This window comes from Tribolium madens, unplaced genomic scaffold, assembly GCF_015345945.1.
Source record: "Tribolium madens isolate multiple individuals breed KSU strain unplaced genomic scaffold, Tmad_KSU_1.1 Scaffold_91;HRSCAF=231;Tcas5.2_LG7, whole genome shotgun sequence".
Lineage (NCBI taxonomy): Eukaryota > Metazoa > Arthropoda > Insecta > Coleoptera > Tenebrionidae > Tribolium > Tribolium madens.
The window spans coordinates 2,145,027-2,159,357 of record NW_025401063.1 but is presented as its reverse complement, the minus strand read 5'-3'; the positions used below and the strand labels follow the sequence as shown (position 1 = coordinate 2,159,357).

Genomic DNA, 14,331 nt, shown 5'->3' with positions numbered 1-14,331 from the left:
TGCATAAAATGTTATTGGGTCAAGTTTCAAAAATTTTGAATTTTTTGAATTTTTCAAAGGGAACGAACGGTAGTAAAATCGTAAAAATAGTCAATTTACTAAAAATCGTAAAAACGGTTGAAATATGGTTTTCTAGACGTAAAATTACTCGCTGAACACGATTCAACTAGTTAGAATACTCTACGATGCATAGTTTTTGAGATATTGAGTAATAAACTTAAGAATAAGGCTAAAAGCATAAGCACTATATCCGATTATRACCAAAAAATCAACATTTTTTTATTCTTATGAAAAACTAGTACTATATGTAAAATTAACCGGAGAACACACCTGTATAAACCCTGTTGACCTAAGACTCATAGTTTTTGAGATATGAATTTTTTTGAAAAAAACTAAAAATGGCTCTGTACCCGGARCCATAACCCGGAGCGACTTCCGGTTTACGCCATTAAATAGATAATTTCAAGCTACTTTTAATGTTTTTTAGCTCTTTGCTCTAAATCTTATAGTTTCGTAGAAAAACGCGTTTAAAAATTCACAATTTTGACAATTTTCACTTTTTGAACGGCGATTACGGCCAAACTATTAGACTTAGAGCAAAAAGCTTAACACCATCGTAATCATCGTAAGAAAATCTATCGACTGAGGTCAAAGCCAAGTCGTTATCTCGCAAAAAAAATTTGAAATTTCAAATGCCGATTACGGCGAAACTAAAGGAGATAACGCAAAGTGCTTGGAAAATTCGTAATCAGCGCGTCAAAATCTATCGGATAAGATAGGTTTAAATTGAATCTGAGACATGTTCAAAAACACTAGTTTTTAAGGGGGGGGTGTTAACAAATTTTTACTTTTTTTTATTTTGTAAATTGCGGCAAAACTGTGCCTCAATGATGTAATGTTTTGACCTGAACTTATGTAAAATGTTCCGAATTGATTGGCGTCAAGAAAACTGCAAAATTCCTAACAGTTTTGAAGTTATAGTCGGATTTATATTTTTCTCATTTTTGATTTTATCAGAAATTTTCTCAATAACTATTTATCGTAAAACACTGATCTTTTTTGTATATGATAGAAAATTAAATTCTCTTTCCAACGGTACCAAATATAAGAGGTTATTATCAATAAGTTCGGAGTTATTGGCAGTAGACCGCTCCGGGTTCCAAAAATCGACCAAAATCTCGACAAAAATCAAAAAAAATTTTAACTTTAAAATTCTTCCATATAACGTTTTTTACATTTCTAGAGGCCCTAAAGACTCAAAAAAGTGCATAAAACGTTATTGGGTCAAGTTATAGTCGGATTTAGATTTTTCATATTTTTTACTTTATCAGAAATTTTCTTAATAACTATTTACCGTAAAACACTCATCTTTTTTGTATATGATAGAAAATTAAATTTTCTCTTCAACTGTACCAAACATAAAAGATTATCACCAATAAGTCCGGAGTTATTGATAAAAGACCGCTCCGGGTGTATTACTATAATAATATATCATATCAATATTAATTAATTAATAAAAAAATAAATAAAATATTATTGTGTCATGTTTAAAAAATTACGAAAGTGCAGTATTCAAACTCCCATAATGGAGTGCCAAAAATAAATAAAAATTATTAATTAATAAATTAATATATACAGGGTGCGCCAGAACTCGCGCCCCAGAGAAAAATGCCATATAAGGTAAGATACCAGGAACATGGAAAAAATGTTAAAAAAAAATTATCTATAAAAATTTCGAAGTTATGAGGGTTTAAAGTTTGCACTTTAACTCTATTTATTTCTGTTGGAAAAATAATTTTCTAAGTTTTTTTGCTATGGGTTATTAAAAGAGGAAACAAGGAAGCTGTATCCTAAATTGTAACTCTGTTCAATGTTATTTCTGGCTTTTATTGGCAAAATTTTTGTCCCTTTACTAAATAATTGTAAAAAAACATACACAAGATCAACAGTATCATTAAATAGATATAAAAAAATGTCAAATGTCAAAAAATAAATGTCAAAACATTTTTTTCATGTTCCTGGTATCTTAGCTTACTTGAAAATTTTCTGGGTCGCGAGTTCTGGCGCACCCTGTATATTAATCTATTATTAATCAATATTACTTAATTAACAAAAAAATAAATAAAACATTATTGGGTCATGTTTATAAAATTACGAAAGTGCAGAATTTAAACTTCCAATTTCGAAATTTAATAGATATAATTTTTTTTATCAATATTCGTGACGAAACTTCTGAAACACCCTGCATAAATGGTTTAAATTTTTAATAAATAAAAGTCAATAATGGACTTTACTAACTCTCTGAGACACCCTTTATAGTATTACTTTGTTAGGCCACCCTTTGATCACCGTCACCCAGACCAAGATCCTCCTCGTGTTCTTCTACCCGCTCAACTCGTGCGCCAACCCCTGCCTCTACGCCCTCCTCACGCAGCAATACCGGCGCGACTTTTTCATCCTGATGGGCCGCTACGGCCTGTGCAAGGACCGGGCCGAGAGACACAAGGGGGCTATCGGGGGGAAACCCCTCCCGTACGGCTCCGGGCCGCAGTATAAGCGGACTAGCGGCGAAGGAGCCGGAAAAATTAACAGTGCGGGAGGTAACAACCATCGAGGGTCTCTTCTGACCACTATCGTTTCAGTAGAAGTGCCCATGGTGAGGACTAGTTCCAGGAATAGTGCGCGTTCGCGCCCGGATTCGCTCACCGCCGTTCCGGAGTATTCCCTCCAACAGATTAATCTCGGAATTGGCGACGATTGTCGCAAGTTGACTTCGACCGATAACTTGTAACTGTTTTAATTTATTCCGTTGTAAATATTTATTAAGTTGGTAATAAAACGACCCTGCATTCCACTACATCACGTGCTTCTTTACCCGAAAAAAACGACACGCTTGCCAACTTAAATTAAATTCACCTGATTTACACCTATTTTCACGAAATAACAAGATTCAACTCTCTCTTCTTTGCATAAATATCGCAAAAAACCGTAGTTTTCATCTGAGATTCCTAAAAAACATACTAAAAAACACTTGTAAAACGTAGCACAATATCACAAAAAAAGGTCTAAAACATGTTAAAGGCTTAAAAAGGAGAAAATTACACGATTCTCGGCCAAATTTTTGTGTTTTTTGGCTTGCTTTTGTCGAAATTTTACTCAAAAACGACTAAAACAAACAAAATAACATCGATTTCAGTTTTTTTTTATAAGATCTTGCGAAATCAATACGTCTCTTGTTCAAAAACGTGCAAAACAAGCTTAAATAATCTCATCGATTTCATCTAGTTTTTTGCCATTTTAAACAAAAGTTTTCGAAAAAATTTGTTCTCGTTTCAACAATGGTTTTAATCACTCAAAATGCAAAAATAACGGCATTTTTACTCCAATTTGGTGAATTTTTGGCTTGTTTTTAAAGAAATTTGGCGAAAGAAATTAAAAATAACACCATTTTTGACCTATTTCTGTAGTTTTTCAGTTTATTTTTAACAAAATTTTGCAAAATAATTGCTTTTTTAACTGAAAAACATTCTAAAACATTTTCGTGATTATTTGTTTGTTTTTCTAAGAGACAAAGATTTTAATTCAAAAACTTGCTTAATGACTTAAAAAAGGTAAAAACAACATCATTTTTGACCAAATATGTGTTTTTCGGCTTATTTTTGACGAAATTTCACTCAAAAACAAGCTAAAACAAGGAAAACGAACAAAATAACATCAATTTCGTTACACGTGTTTTGAGAAGATCTTGCAGTTTAAGCAAAATTTTTGGCAAAAATTATTCTGATCTGAAAAATAAGCTTCAACACTTGAAAAATGCAAAAACAACACTATTTTTAGTATAAATTGTTGAATTCTCGGCTTGTTTTTAAAGAAACTTTGCAAGAAAAGCAAAAAAAAATAATAATTTTCAACCCAATTTAGCTATTTTTCGACCCTGCTTAGTGGAACACGTAAAACATAAATAAACCATTTTTTAACAAACTTGTTAATTTTTTAACTTGTTTTTTGAAAAAAAGTGGCGAAATAATCGAGTTCTGTCTGAAAATTGAAAAACGCGCAAAAAATCCCCGAAAAATGAAAAAAAATGTAATTTTTCATCTAACTACACAGGTGCGCCAGAACTCGCGCCCCAGAGATAATTTCCAAGTAAGGTAAGATACCAGGAACATGAAAAAAATGTTTACAAAATTTTATCTGTCAAAAAATTTTGACATTTATTTTTTGACATTTGACATTTTTTTATATCTATTTAATGATACTGATGATCTTGTATATGTTTTTTTACAATTATTTAGTAAAGGGACCAAAATTTTGCCAATAAAACCCACAAATAACATTGAACAGAGTTACAATTTAGAATACAGCTTCCTTGTTTCCTCTTTTAATAGCTTTTTCCAAAAGAAAAAAATAAAGTCAAAGTGCAAACTTTAAACCCTCATAACTTCGAAATTTTTATAGATAAATTTTTTTTAACATTTTTTCCATGTTCCTGATATCTTACCTTATATGGCATTTTTCTCTGGGACGCGAGTTCTGGCGCATCCTGTATTTTTATCTATTTTAACGTTGATTTTAACAATAAAAATTTAGAAAATTGATTTTCGTTCCTTGACGCTTGCGCAATGCGAAAATCTAATTCGACGTTTTCGGGGAAATACTCGATGTTAAAAAAAAAAATTCAAAATGTAATAATCTTATATTGTACCTAACCGTAGATTTTTTCATTTTTAAAAAAAGTAAAAAACACCAGATTGAAGCAATTACACCAGACCTGGGAATACTGGGTCAAGTTTCAGGTACACAATTACAAAAAATTTAATTTCCCTGTGAGAAATTTAATTATATCCTACGAGGTTATCCCTTAATTGCTCGACTACATTTGCTTAATGTCATAAAGGCGCACGAAAAATAAAACAATAGCAATTTCAAGCAGCACAATAAAATTACCAACAACGTAATTAAATAAAACACACAAGAATGATTTAAATTTGGCGCTGTAGGTTGCCACTAGTAGAAAACTAAAATCACCACATAAGCTCCCAAAATGTCAAAATCAGCTGTGATGTCATAACAGTGACACATGTTATCAAACAAAAACCTTTCATGTTTTTGCACGCAATGTTTTATCCCAATTGTAAGTATTTTCATTGCAACCATTGTGTAAACAATCAAAAAAAATATTTTTTAGCGAGTCGGAAATGGATCATTTAATTGCAAGCCTTGATAAGCTCCTGAAATACAAAACCGAGGATCCTTCCCGTTTTTACACCTTTTTGAGCGATTGTGGGGAAACTGATGACAAACAATGGGAGAGTTTGATCCCCAAGATTTATTATTTGTACGAGAGACAAGTTTTACGCAAGGATCTCGTTTACTTGTCTTTGTTGGCGAGCCAAAATCACGCTCTTTTAGGGAAATTCATCGATTACGATAAGTCTATTTACAGTTTAGATGTCAGTGATCCAGTCTCACTTTACGATTATCATGTTTACAAGAAGCAACATTGGGTTTATGAGATAATTGACAATCCTGGCAATTACCCCAAACTTGTTGATTTGAAAAATATTTACAACAAATTCCAGATGATAAAATTCGTTAAAGAGACAAACTTGTCTGTTGTTGAAATCGACCAGCTTGAGAGCCTCACCAGAGAGATAAATTTCGAGTTTTTGGACGATTTTTGGAAATTTTACGTCGAGGAGATAACGCGATTTATCTCGACTGTAAAGTTTTGTAAAACTCTAAAAACAGATGCAAACGACTCAGATTTATTTGTTTTCGCGAGTAAAAACACACCACTTGACACTTTATCACGTTTCACCGATTTGGGCGATGCCACACAATGGGAAAACATTTCGAGTAAACTCGCTTGTAATCACGACCAATTTATCATTTTCACCGGCTTTACAATCCTTGCAACTTTGATCAACCTCCTAATCGACAATTACAACCCAAACTTGAAAAAAGACCACATTAATGCCCTTTTCGAGACCCTCAAAAGCAAACTAATCGACTTGAAAGACAAGCAATTACAGATCGAATTACTCGAAAATATCTTCCGGTTGATGTTCCACCGAAAAGCGCACGAATTCACCTGCAAAGAGAAGGAAATCCGCTTTGTTTTATTTCTACTAAAATCAGTAACAGAAGAATTAAAACTGAAAAAAGTCTACGAGCGCGATTCGGACCACTACCGGAGACTCTCCACTCTCAGTAATTACGTAACCGACGCTTTGTGGCGTCTCGATTTGATCCTCAATACGAAAATCACCCCAAAAATCCAAGAACAACTCCTCAATTATATGCTAGCACCCCCGGAGTCCCTCATCCACATCTGTCTCAAACGCCAGAACTTCGAACGGGCCCACCAGGTCATCGAGGTAAGTCACAAATTGAAAATCGCCCTTTCCAACTTTTCCTGAGTGTAAATCTCGTATTCCGTTGGCGTGTATTCGAATTTTGAGCCGTCTTTGTCGTGAAACACCCCTGGGGGGTTGGTGACGAAGAAGTGTTTCGCTTCGTCGATTACTTCCCTCGGGCGGCAAATTTTACAACAACAACAGCAACAGCACCAACCTACAACATTTTTTCGTCCAAGAGTCGTAATAGCGTATTGTTATACAAGTTTCATGAGACGGTATGTTGTCGACGAGCGAAGCGAAGAGTGCTTTAAGGTAGCAAGTGCGACAAACGTCTTATAAAACGAGCGTAATAAAGATTTTTCTGTTTATGAACTTATTTTTGTAATCTATAAATAGTAAAATCATATATAAACATAGTAACAGATAATAATTTTCAATAAAATTTGTGTTTTTGTTGTCACGTGATACTGGCAATATGACAAAAAAAGTTACCAAAAACATATCTTAATAGCCTCCATTAAAACACTGTTCTTGGTGTTTTATTACTCATTAAAGACATAAAATAGAAAAATAACTGTTTCAAATTGAGGACTCATTTTGTAAATTTCTGAATAAAAATTTCTGTTTGAATAAAATTTTATTTCACATGACGGACTTTTTGTCTACGATGTTTGGGTTGGTACTTATTATTTGCAATATGATGTCATTTTTGTGACTTATAAATAGTAAAATCATAGTATAACACAATAACAGACAATTATTTTCAATAAAATTTATGTTTTTGTTTGACAATTGACGTTGGATTTTGGTGAATATTCAAGTTCTTCCAGCAGAAATTCACAGATACTACCAACATGATAAAAAAATTACTAAAAACAATATCTTAATAGCTTTCATTAAAACACTGGTTTTGATGTTTTATTAGATTCATTAAAGATGCAAAATAGAAAAATAACTGTTCCAAATTGAGGACTGATTTTGTAAATTTCTGAATAAAAATTTCTGTTTGATCGAAATTTCATTTCACATGGAGGATTTTTTTGTCCGTGATGTTTGGGTTGGTATTTATTGTTTGCAATATGATGTCATTTTTGTGACATAAATATGTAGAACAATAAGTATAATACAATAACATATAATAATTTTCAATAAAATTTGTTTTTGTTTGACAACTGACGTTTGATTTTAGTGAATATTCAAGGTCCACTAGCAGAAATTGCGCGATACTGCCAATATGACAAAAAAGTGACCAAAAACAGTATCTTAATAGCCTTCATTACAACACTGGTTTTGGTGTTTTATTAGTCATTAAAGACGCAAAGTAGAAAAATAACTGTTTCAAATTGAGGACTGAACTTGTAAATTTCTGAATAAAAATTTCTGTTTGAACGAAATTTCAATTCACATGGTGGATTTTTTATCTATGATGTTTGGATTAGTACTTATTGTTACAATATGATGACATTTTCGTGACCTATAAATAGTAAAATCATAGAATAATAAGTATAACAAAATAACAGTAATAATTTTCAAAAAAAATTATATTTTTGCTTGACAATTGACGTTGAATTTTGGTAAATATTTAAGTTCTTCTAGCAGAAATTGCCTGATACTACTAATATGATAAAAAAAGTTACTAAAAACGATAACAGCTTGCATTAAAACACCGGTTTCGGTGTTTTAATATATTTATTAAAGATGCAAATTGAGGATTGATTTTGTAAACTTCTGAATAAAAATTCCTGTTTAAACGAAATTTCATGTCATATGGAAGATTTTTTGTCTATGATGTTTAAGTTGGTACTTATTGTTTGGTACTTATAATTTTTGTAACCTAATAAATAATAATTTTCAATAAAGTGACGTTTGATTTTGGTGGATATTGGCGAATGCCAATACGAAAAAAAAAGTTACCAAAATAGTATCTTAACAGCCTTCATTACAACACCGGTTTTGGTGTTTTAATAGAAAGTAGAAAAATAGAGTGTGTACCTCGCGTGCACCAGCACGGTATGGCAATGACCATATAGACGCAGAACCAAATCAGGGCGATTCGTAGGATTTTCTCGCAGAAATTGAGGATCGAATTTTTGCTTTTGGCCGTTTTGATGTCGCGAAGTATGCATTTCATTGCTGCCACCCCGATTCCCTTTTTTTCCTCCGCTGTGCAATTTTTGGCGTCCTTGAAATCGACCACTGCCTCGACTGCCTCCTCCACAGTTTCGTCCTCTTTGACCTCTGTGTAATTTAGAGTGTCTTTTTGGTTTTTCGCTTCAGCGATTTCCTTGTTGTATTCGGCCTTGAAATTGTTGTAATCGTAATTCTCGTCTTTTTCGTTTTCTCGTTTCTCGTCTATTTTACTGTCGATGAGACTTTTGGCCATTTCGTTCAAGTAATAAACGTTTTCATTATCCTGCCGGCCCAAATGTAATAATTGAACATGATGGGGAGAAATTAAATTACCGGCTGAATAAAGTTTCCCTTTTTATCAACGAATCCCCCTTGCCAGGGTACAGCGTCGTCTAAATCGAAATTGTGTTCTTTAATTTTCGTTATATTGCGCGGTTTCTTTTCATTAAATTCTCGTTTGTTATACCGGAGAGCGATTTGATGAATTCTGGAGTATTTCTCATCGTTCAGAGTCGCTCTCACCGGAATCATTTCGTCTTCATCTCCCAAAAGGTCGTCGGAAAATTCCGAAATAACAAAACTTGCACTATCGTCCAATTTAATTTGGTAAGGGGGCGGCCAAAAAGCCCCCACTTTGAGAACCAAAACCGCTAACACGAGTCTGACGCAAGTCATGTTTCAGATTTTCTATCTGAGGGACTGTGATTATTTTTCCAAATTTTCTCAAAAATAAGTCGAAAAATCACGAATAAATTGGTTAAAAAAAAGTTTTATTTATATTCTTTTATGAAATTTCACTAAACAGGATGAAAAAAATCGCTAAATTGGGATACAAATTACATTATTTTTGCCCTTCTAGAGTGTTTTAGCACATTTTTCATGTTTTTAAACCCGTTTTTGAAATAACAACTTTTTTTTTTCGAAAAATTTGGTTAATCTAGCCAAAAAAAAATCAAATTAATTCTATATTGAGATTATTTTAGCTTATTTCGCTCAATTTAGTTCGTTTTTGAACCAGAAACTCATTATTTTGCAAAATCTTGTCAAAAAGCGCCTAAAAAACATAAAAATATTATATTAAAAGAAAAATATTATACAAAATATTTTGTTTCATTCGTTTTAGTTTGTTTTTGAATTTTGTCAAAAATAAGCCGAATTGGTCGAGAATGGTGTTATTTTTACTTTTTCAAGACTTTTCAATTAAAATCTTAGTTTTTTGAGAAAAATTTGCCGTAAAATCAACAAATTAAATGGAAAATTACATTATTTTTAATTTCTTCACAAAATTAGACCGAAAACGGTGTTATTTTTGTATTTTTCGTCGAATTAAAGAAAAATTAGCCAGAAAATCTATTATTTTGCCACATTTTTTCCAAAAATAAGTCAAAAATTGCTTTTTCAGCTAAAAATAATTTCGCAAAATTTCTTTAAAAACAAGTCGAAAATTCACTAAATTATGCCAAAAATTGTGCTATTTTTAATTTTTTTGAATATTTAGCCCTGTTTTTGATATAGCAACGTTTTTCCGGAAAAATTTTGCTTAAAATGGCAAAAAAAATCAAATTAGATCGAAACTGAGATTATTTTAACCTGTTTTCGTTTAATTTAGCTCGTTTTTGAGCTAAATTTTATCAAAAATAAGCCGGAAAAACACCAAGAATGGTGTTATTTTTACTTTTTTCAAATCTTTAAGCAAATTTTTGAACTAAAATCTGTTTTTTAAGAGATTTTGCTGGAAGAGATCAAAATATTACCAAATTAAGTCGGAAATTACATTATTTTTGCCATTTCCCCGTGTTTTAACATGTTTTTCAGCTAAAAACCCAATTAAATTATTTCGAACTTCTTTAAAAACAAGCCAAAAATGCACTAAACTTTGCCAAAAGTTGTGCTATTTTCATATTTTTTGAGTGTTGAACCTGTTTTTTAGATTTAGATAACATTTTTTTTCGAAAAATTTTGCTTAAACTGATTACAAGATTATCAATTAGATCAAAATTGAAATTATTTTAGCTTGTTTCGTTTGATTTAGTTCGTTTTTGAACCAGAAACTTATGTATTTTGCAAAATCTTGACAAAACACCCCTAAAAATTATAAAAACATTACGAATTGTATGTTATCTTGTTTGTTTTATCTTGTTTTTGAGCACAATTTGATCAAAAATAAGCCGAAAACACAAAATTAAGCAAGTTTTTGAATTAATATTTCAATTTTTTCCAGAAAAAATAAATTAATTTGAAAGTTTCTACGTGTTTTAGCATGTTTTCTAGCTAAAAACGTAATTATTTCACAATTTTTTTTTTTTGAAAACAAGCTGAAAAATCACAGAATTAAGTCAAAAATAGTATTTTCTAGCATTTTTTTAGTATTAAAGTGCATTTTTGCACAAAAACTCCGTTTTTGTGGGGGTCAAAAAAATGACTAGATTGTTGTAATAAGAATTATAGGTGAAAATTCCGAAATAACAAAACTTTACTATCGTCCAAATTGATTTCGTAAGGAGGCGGCCCGAAAGCCCCCTCTTTGAGAACCAAAACCGAAACCACGAGTCTGAAACTAGTCATATTTCAGATTTTCGATCTAAGGGACTCTGATCTCGCGAATGAGGTCAACTACGCGGAAATTTTCCTCAAATTTCGAAAAACCCCCCGGAAAAACGCCAAATCGGTTGTTGAGTTTTTCGAATCGAACTCTCCACACGATTTATTTACCAACATCTTCGACCTTGCGATCACCGGCACCCAGACGTGGGACCAATCCGAAATTTTGCTCAACCTCTCCGGGGAAAAACTCAACTCAGATGAAACTCTCTCAAATTTCTACAAACGAGTCAGCGAAATCGGACACGAGGTTGGCCCCAAAGACAACGTTTCCCTTCCCGAAATCTTAATTTCTCCAAACTACCCCTTGGATGTGGCCAGCTACAGGGCCAAAGAGGCGTTTTTTGAGGATTTAGCCCGACTTTACGACGAGTTTAACACCCAAAATCGCCCGAATGACCCCGGAAATTTCAATAAAAACCACCCGAATCACAAAACCTTTCTCAAAATGAACGACTTGGTCGTCAAATACTTGCAAGACCGGGAAACCACCCAGTATTTGCTCCGGATTTTCAACTACTTGAAAGCTTTCTCGAAAATTTTGTACATCGAACAAAACAGCTCGGACATCATCTCCAAGGGGAAAAACACCTCATATTTCGATATTTTCAACTTCAATCGCTCGGAATTGACCGGAAAATTGCTCTTCGAGCGCCAATTGGACCCCACGGAGTTCGAAAAGTACTTCGGGAAGCTCAAACTGGACTTTTTGTACCACGTCGTGGGGAACTGTTTCCCCACGATTAATCTCCACGTCCAGGAAAACGTCACCATCGAGGAGTTGTACCACGACAACATGCTGTATATTCCGAGTCGGAGCATCATCATCTACATCCAGAAACGCAACTGGTTGCTTGCGTTTATTTTGAACGAAATGTACAAAGTGGAAGGGGTGAAAATCGACATCAGTGAAGTGCGCTTAAGGACATTCTTCAACTACCTAAAATCGCCCCGAATCCAGCACTTGAAGGCGATTTTCGACAAAAACGACATAATTGCAGCGTTACAAAACTGCATAAATGCCCAGAAAGTCAAGTTGTATTTCCGGGAACGCATCGTCGAGCATGATTTAGTCTCGATTCAGTCGCAAAACAGCAGCAATTCGGACGGTTTTGAAACCGGTGAAGAGATCCAAGAAGACGCCAAAACGACCAATTGGAGGACTTTGTATGACATCATCGAGAGCATCCCCGAAAACCAGATGAAGAAAAAGTCAGATTTGATCATTTGCAAGGACAACGTTTTGGTCAACATGGTCCAGGATGGCTTTGAACCCGAATATTACAAATACGCCTATTTTATTGCAAACCGGGATTTGCGAATTGACACCATTTTGAATAATTTCAAGAAATGGCCCGGGAAATTTGCTGGTGATATAATCAAAAGTGAGATTAGTCGTTTCGATTGTCTGATGGATTCGAAAATGGAGACGTTGCGTGATTGGTTGCAACAAATCGAGCTGAACGAAGAGGTAAATTTTCAGTTTATATTAATCCGAGATAATTTACTTTTTCAGCTGAAAAACGTGTTTGAGGTGAAATCGTGGTACAAAAGCTACAACTTTTGCAGGGAGATGCCCGAAAATGCCCTAGATAAAATCCTACAAACGAATAATGTAAGTAGAGCTTTAAGATTTCTGTTCAGCTTTTTGGTTGGCTTATTCAAGTAGCCAATCAGGAACCAGATCAGAGAAATAATCACTTCTAGGCAGTGTTGTCAAGTTTAGTAAAATTTCACCAGATTTGGTGATAGAGACATGCTAGTGAAAGCTTTTATAAAAATTCTAATTCTAATAAAATGGCAATTTTTTGCATTTTTCGAGGTTGTACATTTTTCAGACAAGAACTCAATTATTTGGCAAAAAATTCTCAAAAAAAATCGGAAAACCATGAGATGTCACTAAACAAGATAGAAAAATTGCTAAATTGGGTCAAAAATTATATTTTCTGCCTTTCTAGGGTGTCTTATGACATTTTTCAGCTAGAAATGCAAAATTTCTTTACAAACCAGCCGAAAATTCATTGAATTAGGCCAAAAAATGGTGTTAGGTTTGCATTTGTTGAGTGTTTAAACCCGTTTTTTGAGACAACAATTTTTTCCAAAACTTTTGCTTAAACTGGTTTAAAAATTATCAAAATTGAGAATATATAATATACTAATTTACTAATTTTATGTTGTTTTGTTTGTTAAACATTTTGAGCGAAATTTCGTCAAAAATAAGAACATAAACACAAAATTGAGTGGAGAATGATCATGTTTTTACCTTTTTTCAGGTTTTTAAGCAAATTTTTGAACTAAAATTTTAATAAAGTAGGCCGAAAAATCAGGAAATTAAAATTAAGGCGAACACAAAGTTAGACCGAAAACGGTGTTATTTTTGTATTTTTCGGAGAATTTAAAGATTTTTTAGCCATAAAATCTATTACTTTGCCATATTTTTCCCAAAAATAATTCAGAAATCACCAAATTAGTTAAAAAATAGTTTTTTTTTCACTTTTTCAGCTAAAAATAATTTCGCATTTTTTTTAAAAAAGCAAGCCGACAATTATGGCAAAAAAAATTTTTCCCCCATTTTTTTTGTGTTCAAGTCCGTTTTTGAGTTTTTTTTCTAAAACCTTTGCTTAAACTGGCTTAAAAATTATCAAAATTGAGAATATTTCAGCTTATTTCGCTCAATTTAGTTCGTTTCTGACATTTATTTAGCAAGATCTTGTCAAAACACGCCTTAAAATTTATAATTTTATGTTGTTTTATTTGTTCCACTCGTTTTATCTGGATTTGAGCGAAATTTCGACAAAAATAAGTCGAAAAACACAAAATTTGTTCGAGATTGATGTCATTTTTACCTTTTTCAAATTTTAAGCAAATTTTTGAACCACATTCTCAGATTTTAGTAAAACATCGAAAAATCAATAAATCACAAAATAGACCGAAAACGGTGTTATTTTTATATTTTTCAGGGAATTTGAACCAGAGCCAGAGCCAGAAAATCTATTGCCACATTTTTCTCAAAAATAAGTGAAAAACCGCCAAATTACATAAAAAATAGGTTTTTCCCACTTTTTCAGCTAAAAATTATTTCGTAAAGAAATTTTACGAAAAAGCCGAAAATTCACCAATCATGCCAAAAATGGTGTTATTTTCACATTTCTTTATTGTTTAAGCCCGTTTTTGAGATAACTATTTTTTTTTGAAAAATTTTGTTGGAACTGGCTAAAAAATTTGAAATTAAATCGAA

At 32.6% G+C, this 14,331-nt stretch overlaps 3 protein-coding genes across 4 annotated transcripts in view; 2 read left to right on the top strand and 1 right to left on the bottom strand.

The window, feature by feature from the left end:
* Window positions 1-2,842, top strand: part of LOC123010982 (lutropin-choriogonadotropic hormone receptor-like) — a 35,203-nt gene extending 32,361 nt beyond the window's left edge. Inside the window, exons 14-15 of one of the 2 annotated variants that reach the window (XM_044408216.1) lie at window positions 2,334-2,591; window positions 2,646-2,842. In XM_044408216.1, the coding sequence (XP_044264151.1) occupies window positions 2,334-2,591; window positions 2,646-2,791 (404 nt within the window). In that variant the 3' untranslated portion in view covers window positions 2,792-2,842. Of the gene's footprint in view, window positions 1-2,333 lie in introns of both variants that reach the window. The other variant, XM_044408215.1, reaches the window with a different exon arrangement.
* Window positions 2,843-5,031: 2,189 nt separating this feature from the next.
* LOC123010980 (zinc finger FYVE domain-containing protein 26) overlaps window positions 5,032-14,331 on the top strand; it is a 22,871-nt gene continuing 13,571 nt past the window's right edge. Inside the window, exons 1-4 of the mRNA XM_044408213.1 lie at window positions 5,032-5,134; window positions 5,189-6,380; window positions 11,065-12,564; window positions 12,610-12,708. Of these exons, the coding sequence (XP_044264148.1) occupies window positions 5,199-6,380; window positions 11,065-12,564; window positions 12,610-12,708 (2,781 nt within the window). The 5' untranslated portion in view covers window positions 5,032-5,134; window positions 5,189-5,198. The remainder of the gene's footprint in view (window positions 5,135-5,188; window positions 6,381-11,064; window positions 12,565-12,609; window positions 12,709-14,331) is intronic.
* Window positions 5,760-9,166, bottom strand: LOC123010986. The gene is made up of 3 exons (XM_044408225.1): window positions 8,826-9,166; window positions 8,355-8,775; window positions 5,760-6,576 (listed from the first exon to the last, which is right to left on the bottom strand). The coding sequence occupies exons 1-3, from the start codon at window positions 9,021-9,023 to the stop codon at window positions 6,386-6,388; spliced, it is 810 nt and encodes a 269-aa protein (XP_044264160.1). The 5' UTR covers window positions 9,024-9,166; the 3' UTR covers window positions 5,760-6,385.